This window comes from Paramormyrops kingsleyae, chromosome 15 (assembly GCF_048594095.1).
Source record: "Paramormyrops kingsleyae isolate MSU_618 chromosome 15, PKINGS_0.4, whole genome shotgun sequence".
Lineage (NCBI taxonomy): Eukaryota > Metazoa > Chordata > Actinopteri > Osteoglossiformes > Mormyridae > Paramormyrops > Paramormyrops kingsleyae.
The window spans coordinates 2231022-2248027 of NC_132811.1; the positions used below are offsets into that span (position 1 = coordinate 2231022).

Below are 17006 nucleotides of genomic sequence, written 5' to 3' on the forward strand. Positions count from 1 at the left end.
CACAGCTTTCACTATGTTATTCGTTACAATTAACAATACTGGTGTTCGGATATCAGGCAAAACTATTATTTTAGTAAAATATCAATGTTTTCTGGTTATATATCAATTGTTCAAATGTACAGGTGGCCTACAAGCAGCTAGCATGGTTTGTTCTGTAATGGTTGCACTCCGACTTAAATTCTCAAATAAACTGAATTCTAGAAATGAAATATGAAGCTTTTACGGAGGGACTTCTTGACCAATAAGACGCCGACGCACTGGCGGCCGCCCAATAGCGGCGCTCGGGCGTGCGGATGGGGAGGGGCTTCCGCGGCTCCAGGAAGATGGGATAGACAGAAAAGATGGGCAGATAGGAAATCATTTTTACTATTTTACATTTTTGAATCATTCATCTTACGTTCTTTTCTTTGCCAGCAAGAATGGATGGATGCTAACATGACAGGAGAGAAAAAGAAGAAAAAGCGGTTGAACCGCAGCATTCTTCTTGCCAAGAAAATTATTATAAAAGATGGAGGAAATGTGAGTTAAATATTTATTTATGTGTTGAATATATAATCACATGTAGCACCACCGTTATATAATTAGATTTCTGGATTTTCCTTTCGTTCTGTTCAGTTGTATATCAGAGTGATTCTGGTAGCTAAACACTGTCGCACTGTTCGCGGCTCCCAGTCCCGCTCCGATGACCTACCTTATCCGCATCTCTCACTGTGCACGGATGTACTGGCGGATGGGTGGGGGCAGTTGCATCCTTTACAAAACTATATGTGCTGTGTACATCTAATATGAAGCGAGGCGTTGTGCAAAATAAACGGCAAACTTGTTCTCCTGCACTTCAGTGATGAAGGTGGGACTGTTTGAGGCGCCGGTTCGGTGTTTGCAAAGTACAGTATGCCTGCACGCGCTGTTATCATTTATTATTGTCAGAGAACAAATACCATCGTCATTTGTATTGTCATCGTTTTCAAGAACGCTATATTGCAAAAACAGTCAAACTTCCCACTTAATGAATGCACTTCAATATTTATTACCATTATTTAAAATAATGTCAATATTAATTTGCATTAATAGGCATGTACTGTTTGCGGACTTCGAGTCGAACTTGGAATCATGGCCTAGTTGGTTACTTGGTACGAGTTTGTTAGTAGTATCTAACAGAACCTTGTAAAGTGTCCACGTTGCACAAAAAAGGCATAGCCGGGGGTACATCGCCATAAGGATTATCCCGGAGTACCTGTTAATATGTTTTATTTAGAAAAGACACCGAACACAAAAGAAAATTCATCTCAGCAGATCGAACTGAAGGCAGTTTTGAATGTCTTTCTAATGATTAAGGCACGCGTTACATTATTAAAATATTTTTAAATTTACCGGCTAATGTTCTTAGTGTAATAGAATTTTACACATTTGTACAGGTGCAGTGGATTTTTAAAAGTTTATTTTTAGCTTATCTGCCAAGGCTTTTCATAATTTTATTTTCATAAATCAGATTTCATAATTCAATGAGCCACTTGGTTGGTAGGTCAGCACCAAGCTGGCACATCTGCAGTATTGTTTATGTCCAGTGCTGAAGAAATGACCTCCTGCCCCATGTGAAGTGTGACACCCCCTGCATTTCATCCTCTTGATGGCATATGATGATCTCCAAATGTAGAGAGTGGCCCTTTGGGGACCTGGATGTAATCGTGAGGAGAGTTTGTTCTAAAAATATCCTTCCTGTAATTGGCTATTTATTGCCTGGCATGCTTTGTCTTTTAATTCGCACTGTGACACATTTCATAGCAGACCCATGTTAGATCTGGTATTTCTCCAAGGTAAAAGTACTTATTTTTATTTTGCAGCCCCAAGGAATAGGCGAGCCCAGCGTCTACCATGCGGTGGTGGTGATTTTCCTGGAGTTCTTCGCTTGGGGCCTTCTCACCACTCCCATGCTGACGGTAAACTTCTCCTTCTTCCTCTGTGAAGAAAACGCAAGCATGACTTCAGGGGGTTCTGCTTTAAATTTTTGCAGAATTGTCTTCAGATTTTCTCACAAAATAAACTGGATAATTGCACATTTGATGAATGCAGAGTGCATTTGGGCTCATTTTCAATGGAGAATTTAATAGTGTTTAATAGTTACATCAATATTTCAGAGCTCAGGGGGAGCTTGATAGTGTCTCCCCAAGTGCCTTCTCTCAAAAAGGGCTACAGAACCTCATCATTATGACTTTGTTTCTCAGGAACATTACATTTGAACATTTCTCAGTGACTCCTGAGTAGATGGATACATTTTTATATCTGTGCTTTCCGTTCTTTTAGAGCTGCGTCTCCCGATTCGCCAGTTTCCGTGACCATATCGGTCCATCTATAATATGAATAAAATTGTGACTGGAAGAGAAATGCATAGGTCTAATTTATGATATTTATTCTGTACACTTAGTACTGAAATCATGGAATTATGGTGCATTAGTTTGTTATTTTGGGTCACAACTGCAGGCATAAGGTTATAATTTGGGAGAAAGTACCGCATATAATATGCAACACAGTATTTAAGCAACATCACATATGGCTGAATGAGTAACGCGGTTGTCTCACACCTCCGTAGCACTGGTAGCACTGCAGCAGAGTGGTTAGCGAGGTTGTCTCACACCTCCGTAGCACTGGTAGCACTGCAGCAGAGTGGTTAGCGAGGTTGTCTCACACCTCCGTAGCACTGGTAGCACTGCAGCAGAGTGGGTAGCGAGGTTGTCTCACACCTCCGTAGCACTGGTAGCACTGCAGCACAGTCGTTAGCGGGGTTGTCTCACACCTTCGTAGCACTGGTAGCACTGCAGCAGAGTGGGTAGCGAGGTTGTCTCACACTTCCGTAGCACTGGTAGCACTGCAGCACAGTCGTTAGCGGGGTTGTCTCACACCTTCGTAGCACTGGTAGCACTGCAGCAGAGTGGGTAGCGAGGTTGTCTCACACTTCCGTAGCACTGGTAGCACTGCAGCACAGTCGTTAGCGGGGTTGTCTCACACCTTCGTAGCACTGGTAGCACTGCAGCAGAGTGGGTAGCGAGGTTGTCTCACACTTCCGTAGCACTGGTAGCACTGCAGCACAGTCGTTAGCGGGGTTGTCTCACACCTCCGTAGCTCTGGTAGCACTGCAGCAGAGTGGGTAGCGAGGTTGTCTCACACCTCTGGAGTTGCAGGTTTGAGTCCCACCCTTCTCTGTGTGTGAATCTCACATGGTTTCCGGGTCTCCTGCTGATTTCTCGGCTATCCGGTTTACTCCCACAGGCCACCGACGAGCAGTTACTCCAGCTGATATTTCTGAATGTGTGCGTGATCGTTTACTGTAATGGACCCGCATCCCATCCTAGGTGTACCTCTGTCTCGTGTGATGGGGTCTAGACTGCGTTTGACCCTGTGCTGGAAGACCAGATGGATGGATGGATGAACTAATGTTACAATATAGAGTGGTAATCTATTATTTACAGTCTACTGTTTATATAGAAGCACAAATTAGTTGTCCTAAGTGTGTATATGAAGGAAACATTTTTACTGATGCAGATGTAACCTAGAATAATGCTTTGCCTCTCTTAAGACTTGTTGTACATTTCATAATTTACAGTGAATGCACAGATGAGCCAGTTCACAGTGTCACCTTCCTCTCTGAACAACAGACGGCGATAAACTGAACGTCAGGTGCTTTATGAGATGCAGGATTTAATGTTGTGCTCAGTTCCCGTTTTGGCCGATTGGAGTGTCAGCTTGAGGCGTGTTGTGGACCGAGGACCCCTTCATATGGGGGTGGGAAATTGCATGGTTTTGTTTATGAGGGTGTCACACCCCGGGTCGTACTCATCATGTAGTAGGTCCTACATGTAGAGGCTGTAGATATTATACCAAAAGATGATCTGATGATTCTGTGCTTGAAAAATCTGTGTCGTCTTCTAAAGCGGTTTTCTGACTTGCAGGGCCGATCTTCATGAAGGAATGAAGGATAATGAAAATTAAAAAGAAAAAAAAAGGTTTTGCCATCCTAGTCATGGAGACCCTGAGATGTTGTTATAGTGGCTGAATCAGCAAGTCAGTCGCTGAGATGGACATAGTCGTGGTCACTAACCATCACAAAGCCGATACAGGTGGCTGTTCTGCAGACCTTTTCTAAGCTTTGAATATTGTTTTCATGCACAGTCATGACACTTTTTCTGAAACTGCTGGTTGCTTCGCAGAAGCCGTTTGAAAGGGGAACTACAAGGGTAATTGACGCACTTTTTGAAAAGAGACTCCAGCCAGACTTTGCAGGCCGGAATCTTGCATTTACTTCGTTAGAGACTACACTCTCTCTCATTACTAACTTCAGTTTTGTCGAATGATGTTCAGCTGCATGATGATTTTCAATAGACTGTCAACATACATTCTGAGTGTTTTCATTCGTTGTTTTTGCTTACTTATTTAAGGTTTCTGTTCTCTACACACACTTGATGGTGTTGGGTGGAGTGAGTGGATGGTGTACATACAGAAGTGCAGTACATTTCACTTAATTATGGTTTTGCTCTTAAACACTTCAAACATGTTAAACCACAGACAAGCACTGGAGTGACGAGTCACTTTGGGCTAAGGGAGGGAGGGCATCTGCCGTCGCTGTCGGAGGACCGTCATAGAAACTTTTGGGAAAAGTCATCAAACATATTTATCATGGAGAACAATGAGACAGAGAAGCTGTGTCTGGAAACGGATCCCAGTGATACGGTAAAACCCTCGCTGAATAACTGCAGACATATCAAAAGCCAGTCGATCCGAACTTTCTCTCTGTCTCCTCAGTGAGTGAACAGTGTGTCTCTGTGGCTTGAAGCCTGAGCACCAGTAAAACCAGTTGAAGCCCTGAAGGCCCCAGCAGTACAGGATGAAGGCACCGAGGTGGGGGGGGGGTGACACAGCAGATCAGGAGTGCCTTGGGGGTGCTTTCCTCAGAATACTAAGAATTGTCTCTAACAAAACCTAAAGGGAAATAGCTTCTTCAGTTCATAGTGAGTAATTGCACTTTCAGGCTTGCAGGTCTGTCCCACAGCCTTGGTCTTCTGGTCCAGTGGACTTGGCCACATCAGGGCATCACAGCAGCTCCTCCAGGGTCGCCCTAGCACTGTGGCCTTGTTGCCCTGGCTTCTCTGCTGCTCGTCAGTGTCCTTTCCCACTTTTCGCTGCGGCTGTTGTTGCCATCAGAAGTGGCCGGCAGTCTGGCTACATCCGGCAAATCTCCTCTTGGATGTGTAGCATTCCCAACTGCAGTCCTCCTCTTGGATGTGTAGCATTCCCAGCTGCAGTCCTCCTCTTGGATGTGTAGCATTCCCAACTGCAGTCCTCCTCTTAGATGTGTAGCATTCCCAGCTGCAGTCCTCCTCTTGGATGTGTAGCATTCCCAGCTGCAGTCCTCCTCTTGGATGTGTAGCATTCCCAGCTGCAGTCCTCCTCTTGGATGTGTAGCATTCCCAACTGCAGTCCTCCTCTTGGATGTGTAGCATTCCCAACTGCAGTCCTCCTCTTGGATGTGTAGCATTCCCAGCTGCAGTCCTCCTCTTGGATGTGTAGCATTCCCAACTGCAGTCCTCCTCTTGGATGTGTAGCATTCCCAACTACAGTCCTCCTCTTGGATGTGTAGCATTCCCAGCTGCAGTCCTCCTCTTGGATGTGTAGCATTCCCAGCTGCAATCTCAGACAAGTATGGAAACTGGCTCTGCGTACATTGACACTGCTCCCTAATCTACTGGGGATGGAAAACAAGTGTTTTATTCCAGTCTGGAGAAAATACTAATAAAACAGGAAAAAATGGCGAATCCCCCAAAATCTCTAACATCGAGGGGAAAAAAACTGATTTTCTGAAAGCTGATGCTTAGAGAGTTCTGTCCTCTGCAGCTTGGCCTCGGCCTCTTTACACCACAATTATACACAGTGATTAAGGTGTAATTGTATCAGTCATCGACTCACTATCCTTCCTGCTAACTGTGGTCTTCACATTGGTGCTTGTACCTCTCAGCTTGATTAGCTACACGGTGCCCTGGAGATCAGTGTTTTTGGAGGTACATTTAAAAGGAAAAAAAAATTAAACTAACGGCTAAGCATAAGCTAACAGCTAAGCATAATTCAGCCCAATCAATCGATCTCTGTAGCGATATATGTATTTGCATATTTCACTTTGTTACAGCAAATTAAACCAGAAGGAAACAATTTGCTATTGTGCGGCCTGTTGTCACTGGAGGCCCCTTCAGAAAGATGCATTTCATTTTTACAGCCTGTTTTTCAGGACATTTAACGTAGCTGTTCTTCGGTTCACTCTGCATTTCATTGTAAGCCTGTGCCTTCTGCTGAAAGCCTTCGCACTTACTGCCAGAGTTCCGCCACGATGTCTGACCCTTCCAGTATCTCAGCAGTTACTCCCTTTCATTCACATCCATTTCAGGTTCCGCTTCTGCAAAGTGAATATAAATAAATGTTACAACCGATAGTTCTTCATTTCGATCCTCGTGGTCTGTAGGTGTTTGTGGACCAGCCTTTGACTGCTCCATTAGTGTCTTTACCACCCAAACCCCTATAATCCCTCACCTCACCTCAGATTATTTTCTCACAGCCATTTTAAGTTCTGCGGGTTACACACCAGAAGTGTGACACTCCGCTGCTCAGTTCTGACTCGACCGCTGTTCCCCTCAGGAAACTGGCTGCTGGTGTATTTTTGCCTTGTTTATTTTAATCTGCTCTAAGTCCAAAGCTCTGGAGGTCTCACGTCTCACCCATTGTCTCTGGGAACTTGTCTAAGATAATGAGGCTCCACTCCCCAGTGCTGTTGAGACTCTAGTCAGCCTTCATTAAATTAGATAGCCTGTCTCCTGAAAGGGACTCTGCAGTTTGTCTCACTGTAGTATCCTCTTTGCTCTTGGAATATAGCTGCAAAAACAGTAACAAAAATAAAAGCCTCCTGTGAAATACTTTTAAAAATGTCAGAATATATGAAAACATAATATGATAGAAATAGTCATGTTTATTGTGATATTTAATGTGCAGTCTGACTTGCTTCCACTACTCCAACAGGAACCATAATTGAAACAACCAACAAGGTTTTTGTTGTCTTCTGACCTCATCTAGCCACGCCCCGCTGCCCATTCTCCCTTTGCCACTTCGCATTCTTGTTATCGAGGGAATGCTTCCCTCTGTTCCGGATCTTGTGTATCTTTAGTCACCTCGTTCGTGACTAATGGATTTCATCTAACCTGACCTTATAAGGAGACCATCGAAGACCGGCGACCACTGCCCTTGGCTAAACACAATCTAGCGGAGAAGTTTTAGAGATTGTGCAAGCTCTGTATAGCTCGGTATAGCTCGGTATAGCTCCGTATAGCTCGGTATAGCTCCGTATAGCTCGGTATAGTTCCGTATAGCTCGGTATAGCTCCGTATAGCACGGTATAGCTCCGTATAGCTCCGTATGAGAAAGTAAAGCAGACGTGAGCTTATAACAGCTATAAACACCCCAATAGCTTTTGTAATAGCTTTAGCCTGGTCGGATTGGGCAGCAAAGGGCTGCTTAAATGCCGTGGATATCAGCGGTTGTTGCGCAGCCCTTGTCTTAGCTCCTGTCACACCAAGGTGATGTCATTTCAAATGAGCGGCCGTGCCCGACGTGGTGCCAGTCTCATACGGCTTCCTCGTGCCACACTGTCGACAAACTGTGGTGGTTTTATCCACCACCCTTTTCTCATCAATATATTTAACGTGGAAGCCAAAATGCTCCCACACATGAGATTTAAGTGATGCTGGAGGTTTCTCGAGCTCCTCTGCCCCACCACTTGGACCGGTACCGCTGGCCATGACTGTCGCTTGACAGACTGACCATGCGCACCATACAGCGGAACTTTTTTGTTTTTCGAATCTTCGGATCACGTGCGTGCCGAACCGTGGAGAGGGATCGGTTCGGATCACGGATCAACAGTGATCCGTTGCACCACTACCTATCTGTATGTGCAGCAGGATGTGATTTCTGTGGTTTGCATTGGGGATGTTTACAGTCATTGGCAGTAACCCTCTGATCGTCATCTCCATTAGGAATCCTATGAACATGCTGTAAAAACACAGATGATGAAGCAGGTGGCTCACAATGTCATTTCTGACCCTTGCAGGTTTTACATCAGACGTTTCCGCAGCATACCTTTCTGATGAACGGCCTTATTCATGGTGTCAAGGTAAGAAAACAGGCTCCTCTTTATGGGGATGTGTAAGCTGTTTGCTAGCCCCTGATTAACACATCACACCAGTGGTGCTTATGGAGACGCAACCTGACTTCGTTCAGCTATCGGAGATAATCTCGGATGGCTCTGAAATTCAGTTACGGGGAAAAGGATTTGAATTTGATCCTTATGAATGTGTCCCCCTCTATGCTTTGTCTCCTGTCTAGTAATTATTCCCCCTCTTCATAATTATTTCTGAATTACCTTTGAAGGCTCTTCATGTGTTGGTCACGTGTCATTGGTTGCATATGGAGTATCATGTATGACCTGGATGTGTGTGTGTCTGCTCTTCCCGTTCTTCTCCTCAGGGCCTGTTGTCCTTCCTAAGTGCCCCCCTGATTGGGGCCCTCTCAGATGTCTGGGGTCGCAAGTCCTTCCTGCTTCTGACTGTCTTCTTCACCTGCGTCCCCATACCCCTAATGAGGATAAGCCCTTGGTCAGTTTCCTAGAATCACATCAACATGCTCTCTGTAACCAGGACAGGCCTGGCAGCCCAAACAGCAGCTCCTCTCGGGGGTGTCTGGGTTTACAAAGCGATAGTTGCCAGGGTCTGAAATCGTCAGGTTATTTTGTATTGTGTTTAGATCTTGCCTTTTTGGGCTGACCACTCCCTCTCCTGCAGGTGGTACTTCGCAGTCATTTCTGTGTCGGGGGTCTTCGCTGTCACCTTTTCTGTAATCTTCGCTTATGTGGCGGACATCACGCAGGACCATGAGAGGAGCACCGCCTATGGCTTGGTGAGACTGAAGCCCCACCCCCCACAGTAACGAGCATAGCACGCAAACAAATGTATCCTTCTGTGTACTTTAAAAGTGGGCAAAATGTTTTAGATCAGATCGCGTTTAATGTACATGTAAAAGCAGCTGATAAATGCATTGTATGTTGTATAGAGAGCTGATTATTTAGACAGATGTTTCATCAGTGTTTATAATGTCATTGTACAGGTAGCAAGTTAAAGGTAGGGTATGCATGAGCATGGGCGCCCCCTGCTGGTGATGGGCTGAAACAGTGTTGTGTGGCTTGGTTTGTTTACAGGGCTGGGGCTGCCTAGAAACACCCGGTTTTAAGCCAGAGAAATCTGCAGAATTTGACAGAAATTTGACATATTAAAATTGCATAGCCTACCTTTCATTTTCACATATACCATCTTGCACGGGATCCGAGTACAGAGTCAGTGATTTATCCGGAGCCCAGCTGCCCAATTGCGATATGGTTACTGTCCCAGCTACGGGACTTGAAGCCACAACCTTCTGGATATGGACTCAGTGCATAAGCCCTAAGCCACAGAGTCACACACCAAGCAGCTTAGGGGTATTAGTTTGCAGATGAGCGGGAGAAACTGTTCTGTTTTTGGAGAGACACGCGCTGTATGTGTAGCAGTTTCGCTGACGTGCCGGAGACGTTCAGCGCTGCCTTTGCGTCTCTGCTCCCCCCCAAGGTCTCGGCGACCTTCGCTGCCAGCCTGGTGACCAGCCCGGCCATCGGCGCGTACCTGTCCAGCGCGTACGGCGACACGCTGGTGGTCATCCTGGCAACGGCCATCGCCATGCTGGACATCTGCTTCATCCTGGTGGCCGTACCGGAGTCCCTGCCGGAGAAGATGAGACCAGCGTCCTGGGGGGCGCCCATCTCCTGGGAGCAGGCCGACCCCTTCGCCGTGAGTGTGCCGGCCCTTAGTGATGCAATGCCGGCCCTTAGTGATGCAATGCCGGCCCTTAGTGATGCAATGCCGGCCCTTAGTGATGCAATGCCGGCCCTTAGTGATGCAATGCCGGGCCCTTAGTGATGCAATGCTGGCCCCCAGTGCTATAGGCAAAGGAATTAGCAACTCGGGGTGGATGAGTGACCTTCCGGTGACACTGTTACGCCGTATCTCATTATCGATCATATAAATGCTGGTGAGGCCTTTTTTCTTCGGTAAGAAATTGTTGTTGTGTTCTTAAAGGATCTGTAATAGAGTGAAGTCTGTCTGGCATGAAGTGGATTGAGTTTGCGACGTGTAACACGACCTAAGACAAACTGAGAAGTTTACTCTCCTTTTTTCGGGGCCCGTTTGGTTTCACTCTGGGCTGGTAATAGTCTGTTAAATCTTTCTGAGATCATGATGGGTCAGGGGTGTCTGTGAAGGCCGGGGTTCATCATTCAGATCGATGCTTCTCACATGTGCTGAAATACATTCCTGTGGCCCTTCGCTGTCACGGTCAACACCGTGAACAGAAAGTGGCAGGTGTCTGTCAGATTGCCTTCTCCTGAGATGGGTGAGGTGTGTGATCTGTGACGTTTTGGAAAGGCTGTATAGAGAGAAGTTGGGGATGGAGCGTCTGTGAGTGACCCAGTGTCAAAGCAGCATTTCGGGTCTTTCATTGATCCTGTAAGCTCTCTGTCGCCGACTCTCCTGCTGTTTGCCCACAGTCGCTCCGGAAGGTTGGCCAGGATTCCACTGTTCTCCTCATCTGCATCACGGTCTTTCTGTCTTACCTTCCGGAAGCTGGACAGTATTCCTGTTTCTTCCTCTATCTCAGACAGGTATTTCACTCGCCCGCATTTGAAGCGTGGCCTCACTGCCCTCTGCTGCCCCCTTTTGATGAGTTTTTGCAGTGCAGGTTTTCTGTTGCAACACGGTAATTTGTGCCTCGTCCTGCAGGTCATAGGCTTCACCTCGGAGACCGTGGCCGCTTTCATCGCTGTGGTGGGGATCCTCTCCATCCTCGCACAGGTCAGTGCTGAGCAAGACCTTAGTACATTCAGAGTTTCACTCCACTGGCATTGCAGTGGTCACTGCGAGGGTCCTCAGATGTGAATGTAGAGAAACATTGTAGCATGTGCCCAGGATTAATGTAGGAGTGCAGCTTTGGGAGAGGCTCTTTGAAAAGGCTGCCCTGATGTCCGCAGACTGTGGTGCTTGGGCTCCTCATGCGTTCCATTGGGAACAAGAACACCATCCTGCTGGGATTAGGCTTTCAGATCCTGCAGCTGGCCTGGTATGGATTCGGGTCTCAGCCCTGGTAAGTGGCACTTGGAACCCCCCCCCCCCCCCCCCGTTTCTCTGTACCTTACTTTGTTAATTATTTTGTTCCCGGGCTCCTACATATTTGCTCCAGAACTTTGAATGCTTGCCGTAGTTTGAGAGTACAACCAACAACCGCTGTACTGATTTTGTTGCAGTAAGTCGGTTAAAGTGTTTTATTCTGGCAGCACTGCTGAGACAAGGAGAGCTGAGATCATTGTGTCTTAAGGTGATGATACACAGGGCAACTTGTTGAGCAATGTTGCCGGGCAACCGCCAGCCAGGTGAAACAAAGGGCAACTCCTCTGGATCTGGATGATCGTGAAAAGTTGCCCACTGCTGATTTCAGTTTGTCAAATAGAAATTTGTTGCCCGATATCAATGGGAAAGTGACTGAGTAACATTGTTAAGCAGCATTGCTCAAAAAGTTACCCTGTGTATTGTCACCCTTACTGGGAATGAGGACTGGTAATATGTTAAATAGATGTAATTTGATAATGAACATTCAAACACCAAATACTGAGACCCAGTTTTGGTACTTAATGTCCTTTTAGACCATTTAGGTCAGCAGTTATAATACTTAAATCCTCATGAAATTTAAGGAAAGTATGATGCTGACTGACATTAAGCAACTGATCTGGTGTAAGAAAACATGGGAGGGAACAAACAGCTTGTCATGGTTTGTGGTTTATTCTGACTGACTCATTGTAGTACTGGTCAGATTCCAGGTGTGTGACTTGTGGTGCGTGATGCATGGCGTGTGACGCGGCGCGTGACGCGGCGCGTGACGCGGCGTGTGATGCAGTGCGTGACGCGGCGTGTCCCTCCCCCGCAGGATGATGTGGGCGGCCGGTGCTGTGGCCGCCATGTCCAGCATTACATTCCCCGCCATCAGCGCCATCGTGTCCCGCAATGCCGACCCAGACCAGCAGGGTGAGTTCAGCGGAGCTGCGGGACGTGAACATGCTGGAAGTGGAGTCCCTGTAGGATGCAGGTCTCAGTCCCGTTTTTGTGACTTGTGGCTGTACTTCGTCTCCCTGGCTCGCAGGAGTGGTGCAGGGCATGATCACAGGAATCCGAGGCCTCTGTAACGGGCTCGGACCGGCGCTCTACGGCTTTGTCTTCTACTTGTTCCACGTCGAGCTCAATGAGATGGACGCCGTGGACAGTCAAGACAAGGACACCAAGCTGAACATGGCCAATCCGACCGATGAGGTGGCGTATCTCAGCTGTGCGCCTCAATTTCTGTCCTGTTCCTTGCTGAGTCGGTCACTTCTGCCTGCTAGCTGTGTTCAGGCCTGGTCCGTCCTTTCTGTGTTAAGTGATGCCCCCCCCCTTTGTCTGCAGAGTGCTATCATCCCGGGCCCACCGTTCCTGTTCGGGGCGTGCTCAGTGCTGCTCTCTCTCCTCGTCGCCCTCTTCATCCCTGAGCACAGTAACCTCAACGTACGGGTCGGCAGCTACAAGAGACACAACAACGGGACCCAGAGCTATTCCCAAGGGCCGCAGGCCGCGAGTGCGGAGGGGAAGGAGCCGCTCCTGGAGGACAGTAGCGTATAGCCGTGGGGGGGGGCACCACCGGGGCTGCCTGTCAGCACGCTCTCTGGGCCGCCGGTGTGTCCTGTGGCCAGAGACTCGGCCACTCGGACAGAGACATTGGTGGGGCGTTTGGCCACGCTGAGCACTGCTTCTGGCCTTACATGGCGAGAATCTGGAAGGGGGCGGAGCCAGAGCTCGTAAAAACACACTGAGAGACCTGCACACATTTTGGGGGCCCTGTACGCATCAGACTTTGCCCCGGTTTCTGGAAGCCTGGAACTACACTTTGTGGGCTCTGATATCAATTTGTTTGGGTTTGGGAATAAAACAATACGATAGTTCATGTTACAGTTTTCTGCAAATTTCCACTGGGAGAAATTTTTAGCCAGTTCCAGAGTTCTGGATTTTTCCGCAGTTCCAGATTTTCACACAAACTGGAGTAAAATGCGATAGCTGCGCAGCTGTGTAGAGGATGTCACGTTTCCATAAACTCACCATGTACTGTACATGTCCGAAAATTCCTGCCCAAAGAACTATGTGGATTAATAGTTTAACCAAATGTATGTTTAGTCTGGTTACAAGCTATCCTGGTAGAGCTGTTTGTTCTATTGCCGGTTTGGTTCTTCTTACCATTCTCCACATTGCCTGATTGTAAATTACAGTTACCTTTACAGCTGTAAGACATAGATGACCTCAACCACAGTATATCGTATAAATGGTTTAGAGATTCGCTACTGAACGCCAGATTTCATTTGATGACTTTACCTAACTATTTAAGGCCTAGTGTACTGTTCAAATTGTTATTCATTTTTGTACTTTCTGCCAATTAGTTTTATGAGAAAGCAATGAGACAAGCATGTGAAGGTTAATTATCAGTGGCAAAAAGCTGATCTTTTTTAATGCACCTGGTATGTTTAAATTTTCTTTATTCTTAGCGACTCCTTTAACAAGAGAGTGCAAATTTAACTGATAGAAAAAGTTGCCTTTAAATCTTTTTAGTATTACCCACCTGAATGAAGAATTAAAATTCTGAATAGGGTTAGTAATGTCGATGTCGCTCCCATTGGAGCTAATATGCATTTCAGAATATAAATGTTTTAGGTTTTCTGTGTGCTTCTGTAACACCTCTGCTTTGGTACGGCTGACAGTGCCACTCTTAAGAACGGGAAATGCAGGGCCTATCAGAGAGAAAACCATGACTGTCAGGCTGATGATTGGCTCAGCCAGTGAAGACACTTTCCCCAAGGACAGGCTCCAATTGGTCAGTCCGCCGTTGGAGGCTGGGCAGTATCACCCTACCGTTGTGACAAGGGGGTTTCCTAGATACGTTAGATGTTACAAAAAAAAGCAGCAAATTCTAGGCGTGAATTACAGTGAAAGAAAGATTAACGTAAATGGAACAGTGGCTGTTAAAAGGTGCGTGTGCCTCTGTATGTAAATAAATGTTTACATGCATTTAAGAGACTCTAATATACACCTGGGAGTGCAATGTTTATAAAAAGGTATGAAGCAGGCTGTTTGGCACTGGTAGGCTGTATGGCACTGGTAGGCTGTATAGCACTGGCAGGCTGTTTGGCACTGGTAGGCTGTATAGCACTGGCAGGCTGTTTGGCACTGGCAGGCTGTATGGCACTGGTAGGCTGTATAGCACTGGCAGGCTGTATGGCACTGGAATGTGTAGGTTTTTGCATTTTCAGGGCTCTGTTCACCTTTACTAGAGCTTCTCATCGCTGCACGTTAGCTACCGCGCCGAATGTGGACCGAAGGCCAGCAGCGCAGCCTTCCTCAGCTCCGCTACGCCTGTCCCCGCCACCCTTGTCTCCGCTACGCCTGTCCCCGCCGCGCCTGTCCCCGCCGCGCCTGTCTCCGCCGCCCCTGTCTCCGCAGCGCCTGTCTCCGCAGCGCCTGTCTCCGCCGCCCCTGTCCCCGCCGCGCCTGTCTCCGCCGCCCCTGTCTCCGCCGCCCCTGTCTCCGCCGCGCCTGTCTCCGCCGCCCCTGTCTCCGCCGCGCCTGTCTCCGCCGCGCCTGTCCCCGCCGCCCCTGTCTCCGCTACGCCTGTCTCTGCCGCCCCTGTCCCCGCCGCGCCTGTCTCATTCGCACTATACCTTTGTGGGCTGCGCTCAAGATCCCCCTTCTCATTGCTCAGCATTCCGTTTGTTTTCGGTCTTAGTTCATTCCGGTGTAGCTGCATTATGCTTAAAATGTAAATTTCTCGACACTGCATAATAATTCCTTTATGAAGCTCCCTCCAGGGGAGGCCACAAAGCTTACTTGTCCAAATAATCATTATTTTCCCCAGAATCATGAGAACAGGCTTGTCATAAGCAATTAAACCTGCTTTTGGTTAATGTTACAGCTGGGGGGGGGGGGCAAAGATCTTAGGGTGCTCTTCTGTTCATTTAATAGCTGATCTCTTTCCATTCCCCCTACTTGTCTTGGCTGTATGTTACACAACATGATTCCCTGCCTGGGGGGGCAGTAAGCCCCCCCCCCCTTTGTGTGCCTAATTGTTTTAAAGTGAAGCAGAAATGTACAAAGCTGTAAATATTAAAACTCTTCAAATTATTTATTAAAGTTGTGTTGAACACAATCAGACACTGAGTCTGGCATTTCCGCTTGTTTTTAATTCTCCGTGTTCGACTTCCTGGGGAGACGTGCGCAACCGGCACGGCAGGGAAGACGTGATCTCCTGATCACTTCTGGACCACCTTTATCTTCGTGTTTTTGAATCCTGTCGCCCAGATGTCACCATTCGTCCCGTGGGTCTGTTTAGCCACTTCTGCTCCTTCATGGTGGCCCCATATTACCAAGATGAAAATGTCTTCATTCACCCGCTAAACAAATTTGAGAAGAGGTTCCTGAAGATCTTGCTGAAGCCAAACGCCTTGCCTTTCCTGGCCTCCCCAGTTATCAGATGTAACATCGCTGGACCTTCATGGGAAATTCTGGACCACGGTGCGACATAGCTTCAAAGCTCCTTCATCGCTTAAGCGGCCAGAGGCTTCTCTTCATGAAGAACATTCCGGTACCCCAATAGGTCATATTCCATCTACACTCCCACTCAACAGAGAGAACAAGACTGGCGACACCCGGCCCAGGATGCCAGTCATGTGCAGGCCGTAAACACACTATGGCCAAAGATTTGCCCAACCAAACGAAACCAAGCATCGTGGGAAGAACCTGTACACACACACACACACACAGACTCAATCCGCCAACTCTGGAGGTGTGAGGTGACACTGCTGTAGGCTGAGCCACCTTGCAGCCGCCAGCTCATTTCCAATAACCCTTAAGCTGGTATAGTACTGCTCCCCACGGCCGTCTGCCAGTGGCACTGCAGCACTGCAGCGACACACTGCCAGACTTCACTGGCAGCCATATCACAGAAACCCACCTGCCTGCCCTGCTGGGGTGTGACACACGGACCACAGGCAAACCCTGCACACCGAGAGGAGGGGGGTTCAAATCCCAAACCCTGGGTTAGCACTGCGTGAGAAAACAGTACTATCCAAACAGCAATTATTAATCACAACTAACCTTTAAAATAATATTTAAAGAGGCTTGATTATCAGGTTTGCCAACTCCCACCCATCTGATGTGACACGCTTTCAGACTCCCACGCAGAAAATCTTATGGCAAATCTATATTATTCCATTATAAACCTAAAATTAGCTACATCAAAAGCACTGGGGTAGTTTGCAAACCATACAGACTATTTACAAGGTAATAAAACTTACATATGTATAAATGTGTGTGCAGAAAATTTAATTGAGAATCTCAGTCCAGTCACCTGACCAAAGTTGGCAATCCTGTATTTTGCTCATTTTCGCTGTTCATACTTTTATTTATGGGGTCTACTACAATAAATTTACATGCTTCAATGTTCCAAACGCACATTATTGTTCTATTCTCTGTCTATAACTCTGCCTGAAACACTCTGTTAGAGCTTTTTGCCCCACCCCTGATGAGCCCAGTGTACTGTGATTGGTCGGTTTGCCAATTGGTGAACTTGCCCCAAGTTCTGCCCCCATCTTGCACTCTGCAGACAGATCCTCGCAGGTAGCCGGCCAATAAGGATTCTGTTACGGGGTGACCTCACCATGTCAAGGAAGTAAGAGATGTAATTCCAACAAGGCGTTTCATGCAGATTAGAAAAGACTTTGTGTGGTTTGTGTGGTGAGAGTTACTCCCTTTGGTGTGTACTTTGGACTTTGC

At 47.3% G+C, this 17006-nt stretch overlaps 1 protein-coding gene across 1 annotated transcript; it reads left to right on the forward strand.

Moving 5' to 3' along the window:
- Positions 1-7: 7 nt before the first annotated feature.
- Positions 8-15392, forward strand: LOC111860328 (hippocampus abundant transcript 1 protein-like). Its single transcript, XM_023843929.2, has 12 exons — positions 8-519; positions 1842-1937; positions 8138-8200; positions 8554-8681; positions 8868-8982; positions 9684-9902; positions 10658-10771; positions 10890-10961; positions 11138-11250; positions 12088-12185; positions 12301-12467; positions 12600-15392. The coding sequence occupies exons 1-12, from the start codon at positions 211-213 to the stop codon at positions 12810-12812; spliced, it is 1707 nt and encodes a 568-aa protein (XP_023699697.2). The 5' UTR covers positions 8-210; the 3' UTR covers positions 12813-15392.
- The last annotated feature ends 1614 nt before the right edge of the window (positions 15393-17006 follow it).